Source organism: Lontra canadensis, unplaced genomic scaffold (genome assembly GCF_010015895.1).
Source record: "Lontra canadensis isolate GAN:19392208 unplaced genomic scaffold, GSC_riverotter_1.0 scaffold57, whole genome shotgun sequence".
NCBI lineage: Eukaryota > Metazoa > Chordata > Mammalia > Carnivora > Mustelidae > Lontra > Lontra canadensis.
The window spans coordinates 8,653,479-8,680,043 of NW_022631051.1; the positions used below are offsets into that span (position 1 = coordinate 8,653,479).

Genomic DNA, 26,565 nt, shown 5'->3' on the forward strand with positions numbered 1-26,565 from the left:
ATGGTAATATTTTTTCCCTTCATAAGCTTGGTAACATAGCTAAAAATTTTTTACCAACCTCATATATACCAAGTAATAACCTAGTAATTATTAAACCTCAGTGTTTCCTCTTTCATACTTTGTATTTTTGTGTTTGATCTAAAACGCAGTACCTTTTTTTTTTTCCCCATACATTTTTTTTTGCACCTGAGAGATCAGAAACTTTTGGCTGAATCTTCTTTAAAATCCGTTTTGTCAACGCACAAAGGATCTAGTTGAACCGCCTTACTTTATAGAGTTCATACATCTGCTTAACCACCCGTGTAGTCATACGTACCTTGTCTTGTTCCAAAAGCAGCTTTCAAAAGGATACAGTAAGATAAAAAGAGCTGAGGGCGGACGGCTGTGGGAAAATGAGACGTGGTCACCATAAAGGTAGTGTCCAAAGGTTCACCTGCAAACCCTGTACGCTTGCCTTGACGTGGGTCTTGTGTTCAGTTCTGACTCCTCCCCCATCATCCTGAAACAAGGCACAGTGTTCAGAGGTTAAGAACAAGCCAGTTACTGTGTGAGGAGTGTGGCTGTTCCTGCTATAGACTTAAGGCATTTCCTCCAGGATCCTTTTAAAGAGAAATCCATACATATAGTGAGTCTCAAAGTAAAACAGTTTCACAGCAAATACTCCTGTGAGGATGCTCCCCCTTTGAGGTGCTCAGTCCAGTCCAGACGCGTCACATGGGAACACTCAGCTAACGACGTTTTCTGGGTACTGAAGCATGTGGTGGCTTGTTTGAGACAGCTTAGGCCCCTAGAAGAATGGTGGGCTGTGTATTCTTGAAGCAGCTCTCAGTAAAGATTCTCTCAGCTAGACCTTTGAAAAATCCTGAAGTACTGTGCCCTCTTCAGTTAGCTCCTGTGTTCTTATGTCATATGCTTTTTGCAGCAGTTAAGAAGGAATACACATTGAAAGGAAAGGCTGAACAAGGGCCTGTTTCTCTATAGAAGGCTTTTCCAGTTTTGTACAGTTGAACCTGTACAGCGTCTGTATGCCAGATTTTTCCTTGAAACATTAATTTTTGGTCTGCTCCAATATATAGACAAATAGTGATTGAGACCTTAAAGTTCTGTGCTATTGAAGGTGGCTGAAATAACTTAACTGTTCAGATCAGCCATTGATGTCTAAGTAAAAGGAAGTGGAAAATCACTTTCCAGTACGCCCTGGCAACCATAGGCATTATGACAGTGCAGACTCTGGCAAGCATCAGTTACTATGTGTCTCTGTTGACAGACAGCTTATTCTATTATTGCTCTTTCCTTTAATCAAAGGCAGAAGAGAGCTCAGTAAGAGTCATCATCATCCTTGTGTTGTTTTTGACAGAATTCACTGCCTTCTGTTAAAATTTGTAGCAAATGATTAATGTGGTAGAAATGGCTGCTCTTAAAATCTAGCTGCTCCAGATGCTGTAACATCCTAAAATCTTACAGCTCATGTGAAACAAAATTAATGTGTGCTAAACTTTTTTTATTTTTTTTTCATATAAGAAATTCCATTAGTGAGGTTGAAAATGGGGGCACTGTCTTATGCATACTTCTAGACTTGTCAGTGGCATTTTTTCTCTGGCTCTCTCCTGAGTGAAGGGACTTCAGGCTGTCCTCTTTTATTTCTCAAATTCCCTTCCTCATGGAGATTCATGGTCCACCTTCTAATCCAACAGATATAAGTGTAAGCCCCATGCCAGCACAGGGAATTGACCTGAAGAGCTGTCATGTCCCCTGTTTATAGTTGATTAGGTGTCTTAACTCAGCCTGGAGGAGCTTGCCAGTCATATGAAAAGGAGACTACCTTAGTCCTTGGATGCTACGCCACATGATGGCTGAAAGTGGTCTTGTTGAAAGCAATAGATCCTTTGGATCTATCTTACAAAGGATAGATCCTTTGTAAGGATGTTGCAGCAGAGTTTATGATGAAGTGGTGTACTGTCTGCTTAGAAAGAGATCATTTTCTGTCCATTAGAAATGTCCTAGGAAACAGTCAGAGGGCTGTGACCCAGTGGGTGCTAGGAGAGGACTCAGAAACAAAGGGTGGGAGACGCTGGTGCCTACTAGGTGCCCTTCTGATGTGGTACTTGCCTGTTCTCTGCCTGTCTTTGTGGAGGAAGGTGCTTGTTGCAAAATGGAGATTTGAAGGGAGCTCTTCTAGAGTAAAGAGGAAAAAATTCATGTATAATGTGGGGGCACAGTGTTCTCATTGAGTAATGCGTTTTGCCTCAGTTATAGATAGAAATGATAATTAATAAAATTATATTTTCTAAGGGTAAAGTGGTCCAAAGTGGTATTTCATTCCAGTGTTTTTGGATTTTTGAAGGTCTGCATTTTTCCATATATTCATTCATTCAGTCATTCATTCTAGTTTCTCTCTCATAAGTCTGCATCTATACTTTGGTTATTTGTTGGTTAGGATTTAGTATTTTTTTCTTACTAATTTGTGTGGACCCTATATATAAAGAAGTTAACCCTTTTTTATTTTGTGTAGTTCCTTTTTAAAACTAGAAACTGAACTCCCCTTTCCCCAGATTGGTAACTCTACTACTTGAAAATGATAACCATGTTTCTTTAAAAAGAGATAAAACATAAAAGCTTTTAAAGAATTATTTTTTTCAGTAAATCTCTCCTAGTCAGTATGAATGTTTTTCTTGGGTATGCTGATAGCAGAAGGTCTTGCATTTTATTCTGAGGTTAAGCTTAGTACCCTTTCCCCTTTATCCCAAGTTGGACAAGACATAGATCACAGTTTAAATAATGTAACTGCCATTATTCAGAATTTGAATAAAATGGAGACTTACTAATGATTTTCTATTCTCCCAATGAAGAGGATTCATGTATTTTCAAAGATTGAGGGAGTTTTGTTTTTTTTTTTAAACCACTAGCCAGCTGTTATTCATAGTCTATTGTACTTGCATATCACAATGTTTTAAAAGTATGGTTAATTCAGTGTACTGTTTAAAAGACTAATTTGTGCAAATGAGGCTCTTAGAGTGAAACGTCTAAGTGGTGTGCCTAGGACTCTGTTCGTATGAAAGCTAGGAATTCAAGCTAAGCATAGTATTGACTTAGCGACTTAATGAATTTGTTAATCTGGTTTTTCATTTGATTGTTTTACAAGACAGCTAAGGCTTCTATGTGTAGTGTAAATAACAAGGTCCGCTAAGGAGCTATAATAGGAGAATGATTAAACCCAAAGAGCTTCTTTGACAAAGAGAAATGTTTTGAGTATGTTTTCAGAAATGTGGCATCTTAGGACTGTGGAGATACCTTTCCAGGCTGCTAATAAAGTAGTGTATGTAATCCAGCCCATCTCTAAACATTGCAGTCGGTTTTAATTGGCTTTGGTTTTATAGTTGTAGCAGTATCCATGGAGGGAAACTACATTTACAATGTGTAATTGTTTTTAGGCTTCAGAAGCTAGCTTTACGCAATAATTGTACATCTACAACCCAACATCTGCGACTGCTCATTAGAGGACAAGACCAGGACTGCTTTCAGGTTGGTCGAGTGCCTGGTGCTGTTCCATGTTCTTTTAGACCACTCACATGTGCAGACCATTGGGTGGTGCTTCATCTTTGAAGCTTTGGGTTGGTTGATGATAGTTTTATCTGGACTCCTGCTTTTGTTGTATGCAGTGATTGTTTTAAATTATAGCTTCAGCACACTTTTGGCTCAGAAGAACGACTAACCAGTAACTGTGAGATCAGAATGCGTCCAAAAGAAGACATTCACATCTCTGTGTTATTTGCACCTACTCGATTATCTTGTATGTTGGCTAAACTAGAAATTAAACAACTGGGAATTCGATCACTACCAGGCATTAAGTTCACGGTAATATGATTTTATTGCTTTTTTTTTTCCTCCCTTGGAGTTTCTTACATGTTGTAACTATTAGTTTAATATTGGTAAATTATGTATACTTTGCTTTTTGTAAGTCAGAATAGGTGATTGCCTTGCTTTACAAACAAGTTACGAAGTAATTAATGTACTTTGTACAAGTGTTGTGTTATGAGAGTAGTCTCCTTAGTATTCCTATAGGAAACCATCTCTTCTTGTGCCTTTAAGTTTCATTTCAGCTTGAGAATTTTGAAGTGTACCCAACAGGAACACATTTTTTTGTAAAACCAGATCAAATTGTTTAATATACTACCTTTCCAAGTAAATTGTTTTCTTTCAATTCAGCAACATATCTATTGACACCATTTACTAGACTCATCCGGAACTAGGGATACAAAGACGAGAGCTTTTTATATTTTGTTTCTTCCCAACATAATTTTTAAAAAGGATTTCAACTCATTTCTTTAGATTTATTTAGAGCAGTGAGAGATGAAGTTGGTATATCATTGAGAAAAGGAAAGAAGGACAGGGTAATCAAACATAGTGTACTCCATAAAAATGCGTACCTTAAAATGACCCGGTTTTTGGCTGTGGGGTTGGAACTAAAACGTTGGTCCATTTTCTAGTGCTAGAGAAGGAATGTAATGAATTACAAGATTAGCAGTGTTTAAAAGGTTGTTTTTTTGCTTGTTTGTTTGTTTTTTGAGAGAGAGAGACTGAACAGTGAGTGAGGATAGGAGGAGGGACAGCAGGAGAGAGAGAAAGAATCCCAACACAGGGCTCGATCTTACGACCCTGAGATCATGACCTGAGCCAAAATTAAGAGCTGGATGCTTCACTTACTGAGCCACCCAGGCACCCCTGAAATGGTTTTTTAAAACAGTAGATCTCTATGGCAAATCTAGCTTTTTTTGATGCTGAAGGTTGACATATTCTCTGTGGAGCGCTCACTTTGGCCCCATGAGCTGTGGTGGGCAAAATTGTGTAAAGATGTAAGTGGTCAGGTGCCTGGCTGGCTCATTCAGTAGAGCATGTGACTCTTGATCTTGGGATTCTGAGTTTTAGACCCACGTTGGGGGTAGGGTTTACTTAATTAAAAAAAAAAAAAAAACATGTAAGTGTTGTCTTTAGGAAGAACATCCTTCTACATGAGTCAAGGACACAGTGCCAGAGTACTACAACCTGATGGTCTGGTTTCAAGTCAGAATCAGGTGGTTTGTGGAGAGGACTACATGGGCAAGCCAATACCAATTTATGAGGTCCCCAATTTAATTTTTCAAAACATTAATTTAAGTGTATAACACAACTCAAAATAAGCTATTGATATTTTCAAGTTTGCAAGACATTCTTTGGAACACATTTTATTTTATTTTTTAAAAGATTTTATTTATTTATTTGAGAGAGAGAGAGAGCGCGTGGATGGGGGGGAAGGGGCAGAAGGGGAGGAAGAGGCAGACTCCCCTCTGAGCGGGGAGCCTGAGCAGGTTCTTGCAGGACCCCAAGACCAGGATCTGAGCAGATGGCAGACTTTTAATCAACTGAGCCATCCAGGCACCTCTGAAACACAGTTTAATAATTAGGAATGATAGATCACTTTTAAAGGAGTGCATTTTTTTTTAAAAGATTTTTTATTTATTTGTTTGACAGAGATCACAAGTAGGCAGAGAGGTAGGCAGAGAAAGAGAGAAGGGGAAGCAGGCTCCCTGCTGAGCAGAGATTCCCAATATGGGGCTTGATCCCAGGACCCTGGGATAATGACCTGAGCCGAAGGCAGAGGCTTTAAACCACTGAGCCACTAAACCACTGTGCCCGAGGAGTGCATTTTTTGAAGATTATTTTATTAAAGATTTTATTTATTTATTTATTTATTAGAGAGAGATTCTGGGCTCAATCTCAGGACCCAGAGATCACGACCTGAGCCAAAGGCAGACACTTAACTGACTGAGCTACCCATGTACTCCTGTTTATTTATTTTATATAGAGAGAGAGCACATGTGTGTGTGAGCTGGGAGAGGGAACAGGAGAGAGAGGATCTCAGGCAGGCTCCTGCTGAGCTAGGAGCTCCATCCCAGGATCCTCAGATCATGACCTGAGCCAAAATAGTTGGATGCTTAATAAACCGAGCCATCCAGGTGCCACTTAAAGGAGTGCATTTTAAAGGATATGGAAAGTTTGTTTTCCAGCACCATATCTATTTTCTTACATTTTTATTTATAGTCTTTATTCTTGAATCCTTGTTTCCTGATAGTGCCGAACCCTGTGGAAGCAGCCTGGCTTAGAGACCACACTGGTTGGCCCCTAAAGCCTGCCTCTAGTCTGCATTCTGGCTACCAAGGGTTCTGTCCTCTGGGAGTTGAGTTCTTGGCTTCTGTTCGGTCCCTTTGGCACACTTCTTTTCTCATGCTGGTAGATCAAAAGCTAACAGGAGTATAGAACAATAGATTTTGTTTCACTAACACATTTCATTTTCAAAATTGATAATTATTGGGAAGTTGGAAGAATTATATGGTGAACCCTCACATACCCTACCACTTAGATTCTACAGTTAACATTTTGCTGTATTTCTTTGATCACATATCTCACCATCCATCAATTTGTCTCTTTTTTTTAAGGATTTCAAAGTAAATTACAGACATCAGTATGTTTCACCCTAAACGCTTCTTAAGCAAGTTTATCTATACTAATCTTTTATTCCTTAATCATCTAAGCTTGGCTTGTATAACAATGAAATAATTTAGCATACCTAAAAATTGGAAGGTAAATAATTTTGCAACTCTTTGATTTGTTTTTGTCCTAAGAGAAGTTCTTTAATATAATGCTGGACTGGAATTGAGGTAACTAGCCAAAATACACAAAAAATAATATTGTGAGGGGTTTTTTTTTTTTCCTGTCTATAATTTAATCTTCTTTCTGCTTACATAAAAAATAATTTTGGATATATGTATTTTCTGCTTATAGATACCTTTGTCTGGATATGGAGGAACAAGTAATCTTATTTTGGAAGATGTTAAAAAGTTATCTGACAGTTACATGGTAACAGTGAATGACTTAATACCTGGCAAAGAGAGTAGAATTGTTTTTTCTGTTCATAACACTGGCTCTCGGGCAGCTTTTGTTAAAGCAGTAGGTTTTAAGGATTCTCAGAAAAAAGTTTTGCTGGATCCTAAAGTTTTAAGGATTTTTCCAGATAAATTTGTGCTCAAAGAAAAATCACGAGAAGTAAGTATAAGTCTCTGCACTAAAAATATTGGACTCATTTTTAGGTTAAATTAAGAATTATGTATTTTATGGCTAAAAACTAGTATTTGAGAGTAATGAAGGAATGGGAATACCTGATCTTCCTAGAAATTCTGTCATGTGCATCCATGTGTATTGACTGTTTAGGCTTATATGATAGTTAACTCACAATGAAATGACTTAAGAAAAATATTTAATATTCACTCATGATTTTTTTTTCCTTGGCATCAGGATGTTACTATAATATATAATCCATCAGTCAGGGAGAGCAATTATACAACCACAACAGAACTGTCAACTATATACTTCTTTGGTGGCGATGAAATTTCAAGACAGCAGTATCGAAGGTAGGTTATTTATCTTAGATGATGTTGGAAACTCTTCAGTAGAAATAATGAAAGCTTAAAAATGGTTTGGGATTTGAAAGTTATAGAACATGCTCAGCTACTTATTAGTAAACCAGTGGCTGAAAAAAATCTTGGTAAAATTTGTACAGCTGATAGTCCACTATGATAGTCTAATTTATGAGGAAGAAATGCGTGTAGGAAACCCATCTGCCATATTTGCATTATGCCTTCTTTTCTAGACATATATATTGTGCTTCTTCTCCTTTACGCAAATAGGAACCTTAGACTTCATAATAGGATGGTGTTCCTAATGATGATAGGTCAATTTTAGGACAGATTTAGGAACTACTGAAAGAATATATTGTGTATAAGCACACCTTACTTATTTGTAGTATTTCTGGGAGTGTTGTGAATTATTTGAAAGGATTAAGTTGTACTTAGAAATGTTGTACTTTTCTAAGTTGTACTTAGAAAAGGAATAAGTTGTACTTAGAAAGTTGTACTTAGAAATACCCTTAAAAAGGGTATTTAACTTGACTAGCTTAACGCGTGTGCTTCTAGAAAATTTGGTACTTCTAAATATTCTTTAATACACGAAAATATCAAATTTAGACATTTAGATTTAGGTGTGATTTAAACATAGGTAACTTTTTGCATGGTGAATTCAAGAGTTCTTGCATTATAAAATTTTATTTCCTAGCCTACAGGGCCTGAATATAAAATAAGTGAAGCTCACAACATTTCATCTGTCAGTAGGAAATCATTCACTCCCAGTAGGAGAGTGTTACATGAGTATACCAGTCTTTCCTTCATCCAGCCCTTTGTGCTCTGCTTTGTGTTATTTTGATACATAATTTAGGAAATCGTTTTATTTTTAATCTGTTGAGGATTGTTGGACCCTTTAAAAAGAGACTTGAATGATAGGTAGCTACATGATGTTAGAATAGACCCAATGTAAAGAGCTCAACCTTGAACCTGGTTTTGTTTCTCAATTAAGTATTTTAAATATAGAAACTGGCATTTGGAGAAATTAAATTACAGGTTTGAGGTTTTTTCCCCCTTTATCTCTACTGGGATATAAAAATGAGCATATTGTTTTAGAACTCCTCTTTGCCACATATACATAGTAATGAGATTTTTTTTGTTTGTGAACATCTGAGTATTACAGAGAAATTTACATTTCTGTTCTCTTACCTCAGAGATTCTTTAGAAGAGGTCAGGTAAAATACAGTCACATGGCAATTTAAACGTCTCTCTCTGACAACTCTTACTTATATCATGTTCTTTCCATATTCTTTTTTTTTCTGAGACAGATTTCTAACTATGATCAAATTCATACAAATATTGAAAATGTAAGACCTGAAAAGAAACTAATTTTACTCTTCTTTCTACCCTCATTTTAGGGAGCTCTTGTTTTAATGTTAATATTTCACTGAAAGTGATGACTGTACTACCGTGTATAACTTTGAAAGGAACTTCCAAAATAGGTTTTCTTTTAAAAATTACTTATATTAGGATTTAAGACATGAGATCTATATACCAATGCATTATGCATGCTGTTTGTGAGATTTGCCAAATACACTAATGAAAATCTAATTTATGTAAAATCATTTTTGAATAAAAATCTCTATTGGCAGAGCCCTATCTCATAAACCAGGGATTATAGAACAAGTACTTCCAGAACATAGTGTGCTGCAGCACGTTGATTTTGCGGAAAAATTTCAGGATGAGTTACTAGTAACTGAAGGTAAGAATTTCAACATGTCTAACTACTACAAATGACTCAAAAGATTTATCTGGGTCCGGTGATGTGTTATAGGGTGAAGGAGTATTAGATTATGGAGTCAGGCTGAGTTTGAGCCCCATTTCTGCTGTATGACTCTGGACGTCACTGAGCTCGTTTCCTTTTTTTGGAAATGAGAGCTATAATACCTAACTTCTCATCCATAAGGAATTGTGAAAATAAAATGAGAGAGCTTTGCTTTATAAATGTTGGATATTATTAATGTATTATGGCACCTATTCTATGGATAGACTTATAAACTGGAGGAGAATGGTCATTATTAAACTCAAAGTAATTACTATTTAAGGTTTAATGATTGCAAACTTGAACTCATTTTGTGATTTCTGTGTCTGCTGTGCAATATATGGAGGAGGATGTGACAGTGGGGAAAAAAATCTAAAATAGACAGCTGTGGAATAATTCCAACCTAGATTTTTAGCTGTATTTGAGCTGAATCATTTAAGCATCTAATGGTGTTTATTACTGTTAAAAAATATATGTACTGAGACATACAAATTGTGTAAAAATGGACAGATTTTTGCCACAGTGTTGTTCATAACAGCAGGAAATCAGAAGTAACTTAAATGTCCAAGAATAGGGCATTATTTAATTATGTAATAGAATATGTTGAAGCTGTTAAAACAATATGATTCTATATTAAATGACAAGAGAAATCTCTTCATTAATTAAGAAAAACTGTTTTAAAGTTTACATATTAAGATCTCATGGTAAAAATAATTTAATGTGTCTGTATACAGCTATGTAGGTAAAATTGCAGGAGTATACACACCAACTATTGACAGTGGTTATGTTCTGGTAGTAGGATTTCAGGTGGTAGTGGTTCCCCCCCCCCCCCATTTTTGTTACTTAGTCTTTTAATGGTAAAATATATATTACTTCTAAAATATGAAATGATAAAGGGATATTTATGCCTATGTAGAGGTGATGTAGAATAGTCTGTGATCTTTTTGGTAATTAGGAGTCTAGATCATCTACTCAAAGGGAAGGTACGGGTGGATTAGTTAAAAAAAAAAGTGAAAAAATTTGAAATGAATCTTGTCAGCAGTGTGTTAAGGGAGCCGAATATGGAAAGAACCTTGGATTTGGAATTGAAACAGTTTAAAGCCATGTCTGTCACTTTATCTCCTCTGAGCTTTACCTTCCTCCTCCCTTCATCGTAAGAAAGATCTCAATAAATAAAGGAGTTAAACTGAATTATACTTTGTAGACAGAAGCACTTAGTAACATACTACAACAGTCCTGAATACTGTGATTAAAAGTAGGTAGATGAGTGTTTGGTGGTTCAGAAGTTGGCACAGTTGCATGATTTGGCAACATTTCATTTATTGATTGAATGGACATGTACTGAGAGTGGAGGGTGCCAGACTGTAGAGGTGAAAGATGCAGTCCTTGCCCTTTAGGTTCTTACAGACTGAGGGGAAGACAGGTGATTAATGTGTGGTATGAAAAGGGCCATGATGGATGTGTGTTTAGGAATCTGGAGAATATAGGGATGCCTCCATGGCTCGGTTGAGTGTCTGCCTTTGGCTCAGATCATGATCTCAGGTTCCTGGGATCAAGTCCCACATTGGACTCACTGTTCAGCAGAGAGTCTGCTTCTCCCTCCCCCTCTGTGTTCTCTCTCCTCCTGCATTCTTTCAAATAAATAAATAAAATCTTAAAAAAAAAAAAGGAATCTAGAGAATGTAGAGAAAGGGTACCCCATTTAAAATGAGGTGACTCTTGAAGTATCTTGAAGAATGAGAAATTGACAAGATGCAGAAGGTAGGGACCAGAATGGGGAAGGATAGTCCAAAGAGATTTGCATGTACAGAAATCCAAGAAATGTGTTATGTTAAGGGTCATGTTGACAAACCCAACCAAGAACTCAAGTAACCTGTCAAGACTTCCATCTAAGATGGGGTTGAGTTGGGACTTCAAGTAGGTCTTTGGGACACCAGAGTACTGGATTCCTTGAGATGGTATAGTTATTGTCCAGAGGAAAGGAGGAACCAATCCCACTTTGTCTTGTATTGGTTAGTATAGTAGATCACCTGTGAGAATGTTGCAGTTGACTTTTTACATGGTTATTTGAACACATTACCATTACAGATATTTATAATCTTGCTTTTGCAAAATGATACGATTTGCGGCAAATATTTTTGTACTTGATTTAAATTTTATAGTCCAGTATCTTGGTTATTATAAATGTCAATTTACACTTAGTGTGTTCTTTTAAAATTTTTTTCATTTAAAAAATGTAATTCTTGGGGCGCCTGGGTGGCTCAGTGGGTTAAAGCCTCTGCCTTCCGCTTAGGTCATGATTCCAGGGTCCTGGGATCAAGCCCCGCATCGGGCTCTCTGCTCAGCGAGGAGCCTGCTTCCTCCTCTCTCTCTACCTGTTCCTCTGCCTACTTGTGATCTCTGTCTGTCAAATAAATAAATAAAGTCTTTTTAAAAAAATAAAAATAAAAAGTGTAATTTTTAATGTCCAGCTTATTATTATTACTTTTTTTAAGTAGACTCCATGCCCAGCATGGAGCCCAATGTGGGGCTTAAACTCATGACCCTGAGATCAAGATCTGAGCTGAGAACAAGAGTTAGATAGAGGCTTAACTGACTGAGCCACCCAGGCTCCCCTCTTAATGTTTTATTTAAATGTGGAATACAAGAATGTTCTGTAAAGTTTCTTGTATATACAAATTTGGGTGGACTAAGCTAGAGATGTTCAACTCTAGCACTATTTTATTAACTGCCAAATTTAGTAGTATTATTTCCGGGTTTCTAGATTTGCTAAAGTTAAATGTCTGTGAGACCACCACTTATAAATTGTATATCCTTAACCTCTTTGTGCTTCAGATTCCTCATCCTTGAAGTAGAGATAATATATACCTACCTCAAAGAGTTGTTGTGAAGGCTGACTAGATTAATATGCACGAAGGGATTAGAACAGTACCTGGCCCACAGTCAGCTTGTTGCATATGGAGTTTTAAGCATATTAATACTCTAATGCTCACAATAACCCCTGAGATGAGTTGTTACTTTATATTTATCCTTGAGGAGACTAGGGTTTAGAGAGGTTGAGTTGCCAAATTCAAGGCCAGAGCCTGAGCTGCCTATAATTTCATGCTAGTCAGTAGAGGTAAACATCAATTGTCACTCATCCTCAACCTTCTTAAGAAAATAATATTCTGTGGTGGTTAATGTGTAAGTTTATCTGTTACTTTGTGGTGTGATTATGTGAAGATTCATGTATTTCAAACATTATTTTCTATTTCAGTATATGATCTTCCCCAACGGCCTAATGATATTCAGCTCTTTTATGGAAACATGCGTAAAATTATACTTTCAGTAATTGGAGAATTCAGAGATTCCAGGTCTAGCAGTGAATTCCTTCAGTCTTCTTCCAAAGCTGACTCAGAATCTAAAAGGTAAAACAGACAAACAAAACATCTTTCACCAGATTTCAAGATAATTTAATTCATAGTAGAGCTGATCTTTTCTCTGTACTTTTTTGCCTCCCAAAATGTTTATTTCATCTTTATATTTTAGTTTAAGTTGAAATAATTTCAAATTTATGGACGAGTTTAAAAATAGAATATATGCTGCCTCAATTGAGATTCCCCAGTTGCTAACATTTTACCACATTTACCTTATTATTTTATATGTGTATATATATAACTTTTTTCTGAATCATTTGTGGGTATAATGACCACGTTGTCCTAAGTTTCCTGAAAACACAGACCTTCTTCTAAATAGCTATAGTAAACCCATCAAAATTAGGACCTTAGTATTGTTAAAGTGCTAAGATCTAGTCCACAGATTCCATGCAAATCCCCCAGTTCCCTAATAAAGTTTTATGTATTTGAATCAAAGAAATAAGCAAGAAATCTCCTCTTTGGTTCTGAATCTAATCTGAGATCACACCTTACTTCTAGTTAGCCTGTCTTCTTTATCCTTTTTCAACATAGAACACTTCCTTAGTCTGTCCTCTTTCATGAAAGAACAGAGGGTTGCGTCATCAAACCAGAGCCACAGAATCAATTACCCAGAACTAAGCTTTAGTAATAATTTTAGATGAAAACATGAGGAAATTGGGATTGCTAATGATGCTTCCTAGGCACTTTTTGCAACATTAATACTCTACTCTGACTCTTACTGTCACAAAACAAACTGAGGGTGACCGATGGGGAGGGGGTTAGGGTGAGGGTGGTGGGGTTATGGACATCGGGGAGGGTATGTGCTATGGTGAGTGCTGTGAAGTGTGTAAACCTGGCGATTCACAGACCTGTACCCCTGGGGCTAATAATACATTATATGTTTATAGAAAAATTAAAAAATTAAAAAAAAATACTCTACTCTGGTTCAAATTTAACATGAGGTCTCTAAGTTGTGCATGCGATTATCCATTGCTTACACAAAAGGGGAGCTATTTCAGTTACAAAAGCTATTTTATACTTGTGTAATTACATACTTTATGTGATATTTTTTCAAATAACTGTGCCACATAAATTCATAAATTTCAGATTTCTTTACCATAACCAATACTAGACAGACCAGGAATATCTTTTTATAAGCATTCCTTAGAAAAGTAAATTAGTGTGTTTGCTGGGAGATGTCATTAGGAAGATCACAGGGAATTTGACCAAGTCATCCTTCTTTTTTTCCTGGGCATTCCCTAGTAAAAAAGGGGGAAAGGGTGCAGGCAAGCTGCTAACTGTTTCCTTGCCAGTGACCTTGATGTTTTTGTAGAGTATAGACCAGTTACTTTGTAAAATGTCCCTCACACCATGGAAATGATGCTGTTTGTTTTCTCAGTACATCTTCTCAGGTAATGAACAATGCTGATTTGTCCCATTACTCGAAATGTGTTTATTGCTTAATTAAAATGATGTCTGCCAGTTTCTCCACTATAGTTAATGAATGTCTTAAAGGGAGATCCTTAGAGATAATGAGTATCATGTTCCTTTTCACACTTGTAGCACCCCAGTGATGATTATTGCCTGAATCCTGTTAGTATTGTCTTATTTACCAAATGGTGATTTTCTAATTCTGTGTTTCTACGTTTTCTAGTTGTCTTTCATGATGAGGAAGAGATTTACCTTACCCTCTTTTATGTACTTACTTACATCAGGGCAGACTGCTGGATTCAGTATTAATCCTTTACTGTCACCATTTGGTCGCTTAACCTGGCTCATTATTCACTGCACGATGGATATTCTAGGTTTCATGTTTACTTTCCCTGTCCCAGCCCTGGAATAGAAGTCCTGAGTCCTTTTGGTAGAGAATAGTATTAGAAACCAGGATATGAGTAGTAAGTGTGCTGTTGCTTTTCAGGTGTTACTACTTCTAGGACCCCTCAGTGGTCACAGCTAGGAAATACATGTATTTATATATAAATCCCCATGTATCCAAATCCGTTTATAAATATGTTGAAACCATGAGTTTACACTGATATCTCCAGTACTGCGAAACCTGGCTTCAATATCCTCAGTATATTTGGATTTACGCAGTTCTCCTGGTTTTAACCAGTCTTCTCATCACATGGGCTGTCTGCTTGGCACAGTGTTGCCAACTCGTATTGGCTGAGAGTTTTCTGGAAGTTGCAGCCACCAACTGAGGGCTCACACACCTACCTAGTGCCTCCATCTCATTCCAGCTTGCCTTCTTCCCTATATTTAAAAAAACAAAAAACGGAAAACAAAAACCTTATTAGAGTACAACTCATATGCAATATCCTTTTAGTTTCAGTTGTACATCATAGTGATTTGATATTTTTATGCATTATGAGATGGTGCCCACAATAAGTCTAGTTACCATCTGTCACCATACAAAGTTATTACAATATTATTGACTGTATTCCCTAAGCTGTTTATTACATCCCCATAATTTGTTTAATTTTTAACTAGAAGTTTGTACCTCTTAATCCCCTTCACCTGTTTCACCCACTCCCAGCCCCTCTCCCACCCCCTGAAACCAACAGTTTGTTTCCTGTGTCTAAGAGTCTGTTTCTGTTTTGTCTGTTCATTCATTTTGTATTTTAGATTCCACATATAAGTGAAATTATTTAGTATTTGTCTTTCTCTGTCTGACTTATTTCACTTAGCTTAATACCCTCTAGGTGCATGTTGTCACAAATGGTTAGATTTCATTCTTTTTTATGACTAATATTCCACTGGGCATATAAACCGCATCTTTATCCATTCATCTATCAAGGATATAGGTTGCATCAATATTTTGGCTATTTTAAATAATGCTGCAGTGAATGTGGGGATGCATATATCTCTTCAGATTTGTATTTTCATTTTCTTTGGATAAACAGAGTAGAATTGCTGGATCATATGGTACCTTTACTTTCAATTTTTTGAGGAACCTCCATATTATTTTCCATAGGGGCTTCACCAGTTTGCATTCCTACCAGCAGTGCACAAGGGTTCCCTTTGCTCTCCATCTTTGCTAGCACCTTTTTGTTGTCCTTGATAATAGCCAGTTTGAGAGGCGTGAGGTGATTTCCTGTGGTTTTGATGATTAGTAATGTTGAGCATCTTTTCTTTCTTTTTGAGCATCTTCTCATGTGCCTCTTGGTCATCTGTATGTCTTCTTTAGGAAAATGTCTATTCAAGTCCTCTGCCCATTTTTTAAATCCGGCTATTTCCTTTTTTTGGTACTGAGTTGTATAAGTTCTTCTGTCATCTGGATATTAACCTTTTATCAGATAAATGATTTGTAAGTAGTTTCAGTAGGTTGCATTTTCATTTTGTTTTGATGATTCCCTTCACTGTACTAAAGCTAGTATCTCAAATTATTCCAAAAAATAAAAGGAAAGAAGGACTTCTTTTATTACGCCAGCATTACCCTGATATCGAAACCAGGCAGAAACACCTTAGAAAAAGAAAATTATATGTCCTCTCTAACTCCCCTTGTCCTCCATGCTATTTGTTATGCTCCACAAATAAGTGAAACCATATGATAATTGACTCTCTCTGCTTGACTTATTTCACTAGAGAGGAGAAGGGAGTTGAGGGAAATTGGAAGGGGAGGTGAACCATGAGAGACTATGGACTCTGAAAAACAATCTGAGGGTTTTGAAGGGGTAGAGGGTGAGAGGTTGGGGGAACCAGGTGGTGGGTATTGGAGAGGGCATGGATTGCATGGAGCACTGGGTGTGGTGCAAAAACAATGAATACTGTTACGCTGAAAATAAATTTAAAAAATTTAAAAAAAAAATTACATGTCCATATCCTTAATGAACACAGATGTAGAGATACTCAACAAAATATTGGCAGACTGAATTCAACAATATATTAAAAGGATTCCTATGCTTCTAATGATAATTCTTTTCTAAGATATTCAATCAAAGAGTTTAAAATAGTTGTTAAATACATTAAAAATTATATCAAAAACCACTTAAATTGTGAGGAGCTGGTTTTTAGGAAAATAAACAACCAAGAAGCAGCTCTATAATCTGTAAAAAATTGTTTCTGACTATTAGCTGGTACCTCCATTATATCTCTGTCTCTGGGGCAGTAGAGGTCTGATTGGAAAAGGAGCAGGTGAGAGGGCAATGGGTAAGAGGGTGAGGAGAAGATTCTTCTCGTCTGTTGAGTTTCTACTTGAAATAAAGATGGAGCTCTCCTCTATGGTAGGAGAATTTGGGCACTACCCAAGTGAACGTGTTAAATCATTTGCTTCTATGATTACAAAATTCATTAGAATTACACAATTTTTTGTAATCTAAGGCTAAACACTTTTTAACACTTAATAAAAATCTTAAACCTTATCAGCATTTCTTACCATAGTACTTTGCCCGGAAGGCTTTCTTTAATGTTAGCATCATGAAACCAGTTATCATTGTACAGTTATAGATATATTAAGAGTTTTGTTTTTTAAAAATTCTTAATATTGGGTGGTTTTCTCATAAATCTTTTAAGAGACTTCAGATGGCATGCTAAGTCAAGACAGGAAAGAAATTAAATCAGTATTCTAATGAAAGATTAGTATAACAATATTTGAACTATACTGTATTTTTATACATTACTTTAAGAATACACAGTGAAGGGGTGCCTGGGTGGCTCAGTGGGTTAAGCCTCTGCCTTTGGCTCAGGTCATGATCTCAGGGTCCTGGGATCGAACCCCGCATCAGGTTCTCTGCTTGGTGGGGAGCCTGCTTCCTGCCCCCGCCCCCACCACCTGTTTGTGATCTCTTTCTCTGTCAAATAAACAAAGAAAATCTTAAAAAAAATATATATATATATATATACAGTGAACAATTTTTATTCCATGAAACATACACAGTATATTCCATAATACACTTTCAGTTTTATCCAAATGTTTTTAGATTTATGAAGAATTAATATAAAAATATGACATGGTCTGGCTTTTCAATCTTTTTTTAAAAGCAGAAATATAATATTTTAATACACAGCTTCTATACAACCAAAAAGTAAAACATTGCGGTAAAATATTGGCAAGAAAACACAGTATTTCATTTACAGTGCATGGCAAATGGTTAACATCCTTAGTCATAAGCTTTTTATTTTTTTATATTTTTTTAAGATTTTATTCATTTATTTGGTAGAGACAACCAGAGAGTGAATACAAGTAGGGGAGCGAGAGAAAGAGAAGCAGGTTTCCCGCTGATCAGGGAGCATGATATGGGGCTCGATCCCAGGACCCTGGGATCTTGACCCGAGTCGAAGGCAGACACGTAATGATTGAGCCACCCAGGCGCCCCAGCTTTTTATCATTTTTAATTTCTTTCCTCTCCCCATCTCTCTTTCTGTTTCTATAGTGAATCTGACAGTCCTGGGAAACATGGTGGCAATGTTTCTTTGGATGTTTTACCAGTTAAGGGTCCTCAAGGTTCTCCACTTCTTTCACAAGCTGTTTGCCCACCCCAAAATAAATCATCCTCTAAGGAAATGTGGTCTGTCCAGCCTGAACACTTGATTTTGATGGCCCCCTCTTGTGAGTATATCAGTAACAACACAACAGCAGTGCACTCTGGAAACCAGGGCTGTACTCACTCTGAGCCCATTGCTCATCTAGGAAATATACTTGGAGTGTATACAGATGTAACTAATGGCTTATGCAGGTCCTCCTCTCCCCTACTGAGACCTACCTCACAGGCAACCTTTGCATTGTCTAGCACAAGGCCATTGTCCTCATTCCAAGCTTCCAGTTCTCCATCTGGCTGGGCCACTAGTCCATGGGCCCTTTCTCCCACCACATCCCTTGCCCCAAAGATCTCATTTGGTACTTGGCATCTTTTACTTTTCACATTGATATAGTTGCTTTAGAGTAGGAATAAATCTGGTACCAATGTATGTGCCCAAGATAAGACCAGATGGTAACAATTTCCAGATGTCCTTTTACCTCTTTGTTCAGTATCATTGTAGTTTAAGAGTAAACACAATGGTTTTATTTTACCAGGGATTTGAAATTCCTATAAAGCAAAATTAAGTTGGTAGACTAATGTATTTAAGGATTCTTTTTTACTATTTATTAACATTTGGGTTTTTTTTCACTAATGCTAAATGTAAGTTATATTTTATTTCTCTGATATAATAGGTGATCTGGCAAAAACTGCATGTTTCCAGATTTTAAATAATTCCGTTAGGTTACTGAAATTTGAGTTGTATTGGCCGGCACATTGCCTTACTGTAACACCACAACATGGATTTATCCCACCAGAGTAAGTATGACTTCCCTTCCCTCGAGGTGTTGTTCAGATGTTAGCATGGTGACTTTGAAGGATTAGATATTATGCCATTTTAATTTATTCAGTAGAATTTTGCCATATGCTCCCCATACAGAGTTCCCTGTGTTTTTGTGGGACCGACCACAGTGAAGTTCAAGATTCATGCTCCTTAGCAAAGTAGAGCCCACGTCCATGGCCACTTACAGTGTATATAGCCTAAGAGTTAAGAGATATGAGTGAGGTGGGAAAGATTTCCTGAAGTAGAAAACATCAGATTGTGCGGACATGTTACTCTGCATACCAAATTACAAAGCAGGAGATGCAGCTGGGCAGATAATGAGGGGTGGTGGTCCCTAAAGCCCAGATGGTTCTGTCCTTCATTACCTTGGGTCTGGCTCAACTTACTCTGCTAGTTTTGTCTAACAAACATTTTATAGACAAAGTTTCCTGACTTTTAATATGTCTGTACCATAACCTGGCTGGCCATTTTTTACAAATAATATTCTAAGAAGGAAGTCTTGGGGACCAGATGCTGATAAGCAGTTGTCCTCTCTGTGCAGCTTAATTATTAATAGGAGGTAAAGCTGCACTTTTGCAGCTTTTCAGGGACTTCTTCTGGGTTGGCACAGAACATTCACATCTGCAGGTTGCTTCCTATTTGGGAATGGAAGCTTCGCATAAGAGCAATATGAAGTTATTTACTTTTGCAAAGTGGTGAAGTATGCATTTTAGAAGAGTTATAGTTGATTAATACTGACCTAAGGTAGGGTTAGGGATACTCCAGAGAAACATTCTTAGGACCAAAGCAATGAATTAAACATTTACTAATTAATGGTTGAAAAGATAGGGAAATGATAGAACAGATTGTTCACTAATAACTTTTAACATCATCCCACACATTTAGCTGTTAGGAATGGAAAATAATCTTGCTCTGCCATTTTTTAAAAAGATTTTATTTTATTTGAAAGAGAGCATGAACAGTAGGTAAGGGGCAGAGGGAAAGAGAGAAGCAGACTCCCCGCTGAGCAGGAAGCCCAACTCAGTCCTCACCGAGATCCTGAACTGAGCTGAAGGCAGATGCTTAACTGTCTGAGCCACCCAGGCACGCTTGCTCTGCCATTTTTGACATGTGTGCCAAAGTATCTTTTACAACTTTTTTTGTTTCTTCTAAGTCACAAATCTGATTACATTGTCCACATTTAAAAGTCATCTTTGACATTCCATAGCTCTTGAAGAGAACAGTGAGCTCAAAGTTTTAGCAATTGGATAAAAAAGGAGTCTTTTTCATTTCTTTTCCATCCCCCTCCCTTTTTCTTACAGTTTTCTTTCCTGCTGTTTCATTCTCTGTTTACGGTAACTGTATCATTCTTTGTTATCAGGTGGCTCAGAGCTTTTGTATTGGTCCTGCGCTCTAGAAATTTTTATTTTGAATTGCTTTTTAAATGGCATTTCTACTATATGGTCTGTTTTCACATGAGTTTTCCCCTTAGGTTCATGGGTTTATGCCACTCAACTTTTTGTGAGCCATGAGTTGGGGCTGTTGCAGAATCAGACATGTACGGGATCTCACCTCTTCTCTGCTCTTTGTGAGCAACAAGGAGAGCTGGGCATTGATAGAACAGTATTTATAACTTGTGGTTGTTGCTGTTCAAGTATAGGATATTCTTGGTTTTCATTATTAAATTAATTTTTTCAGGAGTCAACTACAAATTCTTGTGAGTCCTAATTCCTCCTTATCTACAAAACATTCAATGTTCCCATGGAGTGGTTTAATCTATGTACACTCTGACAATGGACAGAAGGTACTTTAAGTGTTTGTTTGTTTTTAAGCAGCATTTTTCCTGTTTTGCAACTTAAGTGTTGTGATCCTTATTAGCATTTACTTTTCAGAAGTGAAATGAAGGGGCCTGTTCTTTCAGCCTGGCTAGACGTATTCATATAGAGAGCTTAGCACAGACTTTTTCCGTTAGTGATCTGAACGATTCTCCTGGATGGGGCAGAAATGGAGAGTGGAGCCTAGAAACCACTATTGATTTGTAAAATATGCATTGAAAAAGAAGGGAGTTGGGAGAGTCAAAGATTTACTTTGAGATCTGAATAAATGTTCTAATCCATCCATGTTTCATTTGTTTGGCATTACTTTTCTCCACCATGTTTTAAAAATAAGAATTGTTTCTTTAAAATGATAGACCACTTGTGTCTTACCGCCTAAATTATTTGGCTCATTTCAGAAAATTGTGAAAGTTCAAATTCGAGAAGACTTAACCCAGAAAGAACTCCTTGCTCACTTGGCCACCAGCACATTTGGAATCCTTTCTCCAGGAGCTGAGCCTGCAGTTAGTCATCTGGTGAAACCAGTGACAAAACCACATTCTACAAAAGTTGAGATAAGAAATAAGACTATTACTTTTCCTGCAACAGAACCTGGTGAAACCTCAGGTGTGGTATCACAAGGTTATATAATTCAAATAACCACGGTTTTGTTGAGTCTAACAGTGTTTTTAGTGATCTTCATTGCAGTGACAAGGATAATATTGTCCCCTATTTCAGGAGATACTCAGGTTGTCATTGGCAGTCACTTCAATCACAGGCCAGATTGGAGGAGCTTAAAAATTATAAAATGTTAAATCTAGGTATTTAAGAACTCTGTGTATTCTGGGAGTCTCAGATTCCACCTGGTCAGAACCATCCCTCCCCAGTTCTCACTGGGTCTTTTACCAGACCTGCTAATTAGTTAGCAGCTGAAGAAGAGGAGAAAGTAGGTAAAACCTGGTTCTGTCCCTCACTAATGATACTTTGAAGCACTAAAAGAGGTTAGATAGATACACTCCGTTTCCCCATTTGTAAAATGGCTATCATAGTCTACGACTTTCAGGGAGGGCTTTGAGGAGTAAATGAAATAAGGTATTTAAGGCGCTCGGCATAGTGTTTGGCACATAGTAGGTACTCAGTATTGCTAATACTCCTCCAGGGTCCTGTGAACCCTTCTTTTGCTTGCCCCCCTCTTCACCTCCCTGTGATGGCTCAGTCTAAGTGACTGGGGTTGCATGTGGCACTTGTTGGAAAGGGTGTGGGCCTTCTGTCACCTGGCCCTCACTCTCTGTCTCTCTCACTGGCTTTGTCTTCCACTCACACTTAATTTCCACTGCCCGTCAAGCCTGTCCCTCCCTGGTCATCGCCTATCCGCTCACTCCATCCTCCCTGTTCGCGTCCTCTAGGAGTTCCAGCGGCTCTCTAGCCTCATTCCGATGTCCAGGCCACTGGCCCTACTACCTCCTCACTCGCCCGCAGCCCGGTCTTGGCCACTTCTGCTTGAATTCTGTCATCTGTCACTGCAGTTAGTGCCTTAGGAATGCTCTTAACTGCTGTGTGCCCCTCTCTCTGCCTTCCTGCGTGGCAAGATCCTAAGCCAAGTCAGACCCAGCCGCCTCCCAGCTCTGTGTCTCCTGTAGCCGAACCTCGCTGCCAGAGGAAACGGTGGCTGCACCCGCCAGCACATTTGTGGTTTCTGTTCTCAGATGCCACTGGGCACCAGGCTGTTCTAGCAGCCCTCCTTGGTGTGTGTCCTTTCCCGTTTCCTGTAGTCATTCGACAACTTCGCTCTTCATGCCCCTCCCCGGCTCCTGGTTTCTCTTTCCAGCTCTCGATTTTGCCTCACACATCATTGCAAATACAAAAGCCATTAGACTAAATGGGAGGCTTCTGCTTGCATCCCAAATGAATCCTTCTGCCTGGAATCTAGGCCCATCTATTCTTGCTGTCTCAGGGCCTTCCTCTGCCCCTTTTCTCTCCTGTGTCCTCAGCTTCTCCCTTTGTTGATGCCTTTCCATTGGCACACAGTACTTTCTGCCATCACGTGTCTAAGGAATGCCTTTCTTGGCCCCACATCTCCTTTCTGCTCTCCCTGCTTCCTTGACACCCCTTCCTCATGGAAGGATTGTGCTCCCTGCCTTTATTTCCTCAGGCTGTAACCAAATGGGTGCTGCCACCTGCCTTGACCCCACTATCAAGGTCACTGAAAAGGGAGTGTCTCTTTGAGAGGTCTTTGTTAATTTGACCCCTCAAGGCTGGGGTCAACCACTCCTCCTTCCTTGGACTACTTTCTTGTGCCTCTCCTGGTTTTCCCTGCTTCACAGGCTCCTTCTCAGGTTTCACTGATGACTCTTTTTCTTCCTGGGCCCGCCTGTGTTCCCTTCTTTCTCTTTGCTCTTCCCGAACCCTGCTCAGCTTCTGCCCTGTTGGCATCTCACAAACAGAACTCCTGTTTTACCCATGAAGCCTGCCTCTCCTCCAGCCCTACCCATGTCTGTAAGTGGCCCTGCTGTCTGCTCATTAAGCCAAATCCCTGGAAGTTACTTGCTTTCTGCTCTCTCCCTCTTCCCACACAGTCCACTAACAAGTCCTTTGTAGTTCATGTTCAGAATGGATCCCCTGTCTGCCTGCTCCTTTTCCTCCCACTGCCTTGACTCAAGCCTGATAGACACTACCCCACGTGTCTTCTCTCCACGCAGCTGTTGCTGAGGCGTCTTACCACGGATCCTCATCCACTCTGACCCCCTTGTGGTCTCTCCTCTCCACAGCAGCCAGTAACTCTTTAAATTAACATGGAAATCATCTTACAGCTCTCTTGCATAAGCCCTTCATTATCCTTTGATTAAATCCAAAACAAGATATCTGTCAAATTTGATTTTGTTAGAAAATACTGTAAATTCCCATGGGGCTCCTCTGAGGATCTGATGAGTGTACCTTTCCCCTCTGATGAGGTAATTAGTCATTATTATACTGTATCACAGTAATCTGCTTGTTTACTTACATCTCCAAGAATTGTTTGACTTGTGACATATGTGTTCTTGTAGAAAATTTTCTGGAACTTGAAAATCATGGTAACACAGAAGTGAAGTGGCATCTGTCATCCTTAGCTCCACCTTACGTCAAGGTCAGTAATAATTGCCTTAGATATATTCGTTTTAATGTTTAAACTTTACTCAGGGTGTTTTTATACTGAATTATGAACATAGGTTGAGATTATTGGGGGGTTTTTGGTCCCACTAATTCACTTACTTGATTTTCTCTATAGATGTGCCTAATACATGCCCCATCTTTTTCACAAGATTGTTTTTAGAGTCAGATTAGAAAGTATATTTGGAAATATGTGCTTGCTCATTTAATGCTACCTCCTACAGTCCTGATTTTTATCTGAAAATAACTATTTTGAAAAAACATGAAAGTTTTATTATGGAATATTGTGTGCATGTGCACATGCACGTGCATTTTTCTTTTCCACAGTCTGGGTGCTGTTCCGTGTTTTCAGCCAGTAGGAGCTAGTGTAGGAGACAGGCTCTTTGTCAGTGAGTGCTAGCCGACTCTATACTACAGATGGTCTCCAGCAGCGGGCTCTATACCTAAATTGAGCATGTCGTCACCCATGTTGTTTGAATGCTGTGTCTTTCCTGCCGTGTATTTTGTGTGACAGTGGTAGTTTGGAGCCCTCACACTAACAAAATGTGTGCAAAAATAGTGCTGTATCTACTGAAAAAAAAATAACTGGTATTGCATATGATGTTAAAATGTACATTCAGCAAAGGGTCTTCAGGGTCCTTGAGGAGCAGCTGCCCTTGAACAGGATGAGCACCATCCTAAAGCTGACTAGCCAGGAAGGAGTGGCTGCTGGTGGAAGGAGGGGCGTCAGCATGGGCTTTGTGAGCAGAGTTAAGGAGTGCTCCCACTCTTAGGCGGGCACTGAGCTCTCCTGGCCCCTGCAAAATGGGTTCGTGTGTCCTTGGTAACCATAAAGGTAATGGTGTCACTCTGACTTCTGTTTTTTTCATTTGATTGCTTAAATGATTGTAGGGAGTTGATGACAGTGGAGATGTTTTTAGAGCTACCTATGCAGCGTTCATATGTTCTCCTATTTCTGGTATATTGGAAAGCCGTGGAATTCGGAAGGTGAGTTTTGACGTTTTTTTCATAGTCATTGGTAAGAACATGGTGTCAATTGACCAGGGGACCTTCATTTGTTTCCACCCAGAGTAGCAGCTTCACCTAGACCAGTGTTGCTCTGCTAACAACCAGCTTTCCACAGGAGAAGACCTGCCTCAGTGCATGTCAGTGGGCTGCTTCCTGCAGCAGAGCTCTTGCTTTCTAAATAGCTCAACAAAATGCCATGCTTAATGGTAGGATTGATTTACATTCTGATATAAGCGCTTCAGGTGGCCACAGGCTGCCATTACTTATAACACACTTCGAATAGCTCTAATCTAGACAGTATTTTGTCCACCAGCCGTAATAATCTGCTACCACTCAAGAACAACTGTGTTCATGTCATAGTCAACAGTATATCTTCATGGGCAAATGGTGATGGATCCTTTTAGTACCATGATCCTCTTAAGTTCTAATCCATTGGTAGACCTGACACAGTTTTTTCAAATATCCTTTAGTGACATAGTCATTCACTTGGTCTCAGTAATACACTTTTTCATTTGCTAACTGCCGAAATGCATTTCAGCTATAGCATTTATATGACATTGTCCATTTATTCAGAGATTCAGACTGGTAATCAGTTCTAGACTATAGTTGTGGACTCATTACTGGCTATACAAGAATCTTTGAGCAATGATAGTCACAAACCTTGTGCACTTTACTAGGTCTGTGTAACAGGCTTCCAGAAGGTTTCTGACTTTTTTGGAAAGGCATACTCTTCTAAGGCATAGTTTATTTCATTTCCCAGCCCACAGTAATGGCAAAGCAGTATAATAAGGAACAGACACATTGCTTAACAAAAGTTCAACATCTGGGGCAAAGGCAGTGGGGGAAGGGTTGCCAAAAAAACCAGCAGGAAAGACATCCTGTGTTCATGGATCAGAATATCTAACATTACTAAAATAGCAGTATGCCCTAAATTAATCTACAGATTCAATATAATCTCAATAAAAAATCCTAGGTGTTGTTTGGTTTTTTGTTTGTTTTTTAAAGAAATTGACATGCTGATCCTAAAATTCATGTAGATATGCAAGAGAACCAGAATAACCAAAGCAATCTTGAAAAAGAATAGAGTTAGAGGATTCACACTTCTCATTTTCAAAACCATACTAATCAAAACTGTAGTATTGACATAAGGATAGAAATAAAGAATATGTGGAATAGACTTGAGGGTCCCTAAATAAACCCTCATATTTATGGTCAGTTGATTTTTTTCAATAAGGGTACTGAGTTCAATAGGGAAAGGATATTTTGAACAAGTAGTGCCAGGACAACTGATATCCTCCTACAAAAATATTAAGTTGGATCCTTACCTTACACCATATCCAAAAAGTAACTTGAAGTAGACCATAGACCTAAATATAAGAGCTGAAACTATAAAATTCCTGAAAGATAACATAGTAAATATTCATGACCTTGGGTTAAGCCTTGGTTTCTTAGATATGACACCAGTAAAGCACAAGTGACAAAAGAAAAAAATAGATGAGTTGCCAAAATGTAAAACTTGAGTGTATCAAAGGATACTATTAAGAAAGTGAAAAGGGATACCAGATTATGGGAGAAAATGTTTAGAAATCATACATTTAATGAAGGATTTGTACCCCAAATGTGTAAAGAACTCCTACAACTAGATAACCCAAAGATAAATAACCAGTTTT

At 38.2% G+C, this 26,565-nt stretch overlaps 1 protein-coding gene across 8 annotated transcripts in view; it reads left to right on the forward strand.

The window, feature by feature from the left end:
* CEP192 (centrosomal protein 192) overlaps window positions 1-26,565 on the forward strand; it is a 132,291-nt gene that overhangs the window by 92,988 nt on the left and 12,738 nt on the right. For 7 of the 8 annotated variants that reach the window (XM_032875816.1, XM_032875820.1, XM_032875814.1 and 4 more), the window contains 12 exons: window positions 3,432-3,522; window positions 3,679-3,855; window positions 6,820-7,080; window positions 7,330-7,445; window positions 9,083-9,192; window positions 12,509-12,659; window positions 18,020-18,195; window positions 18,799-18,922; window positions 20,625-20,730; window positions 21,160-21,367; window positions 23,785-23,864; window positions 24,779-24,874. In XM_032875816.1, the coding sequence (XP_032731707.1) occupies window positions 3,432-3,522; window positions 3,679-3,855; window positions 6,820-7,080; window positions 7,330-7,445; window positions 9,083-9,192; window positions 12,509-12,659; window positions 18,020-18,195; window positions 18,799-18,922; window positions 20,625-20,730; window positions 21,160-21,367; window positions 23,785-23,864; window positions 24,779-24,874 (1,696 nt within the window). Of the gene's footprint in view, window positions 1-3,431; window positions 3,523-3,678; window positions 3,856-6,819; window positions 7,081-7,329; window positions 7,446-9,082; window positions 9,193-12,508; window positions 12,660-18,019; window positions 18,196-18,798; window positions 18,923-20,624; window positions 20,731-21,159; window positions 21,368-23,784; window positions 23,865-24,778; window positions 24,875-26,565 lie in introns of those variants that run through there. The other variant, XM_032875822.1, reaches the window with a different exon arrangement.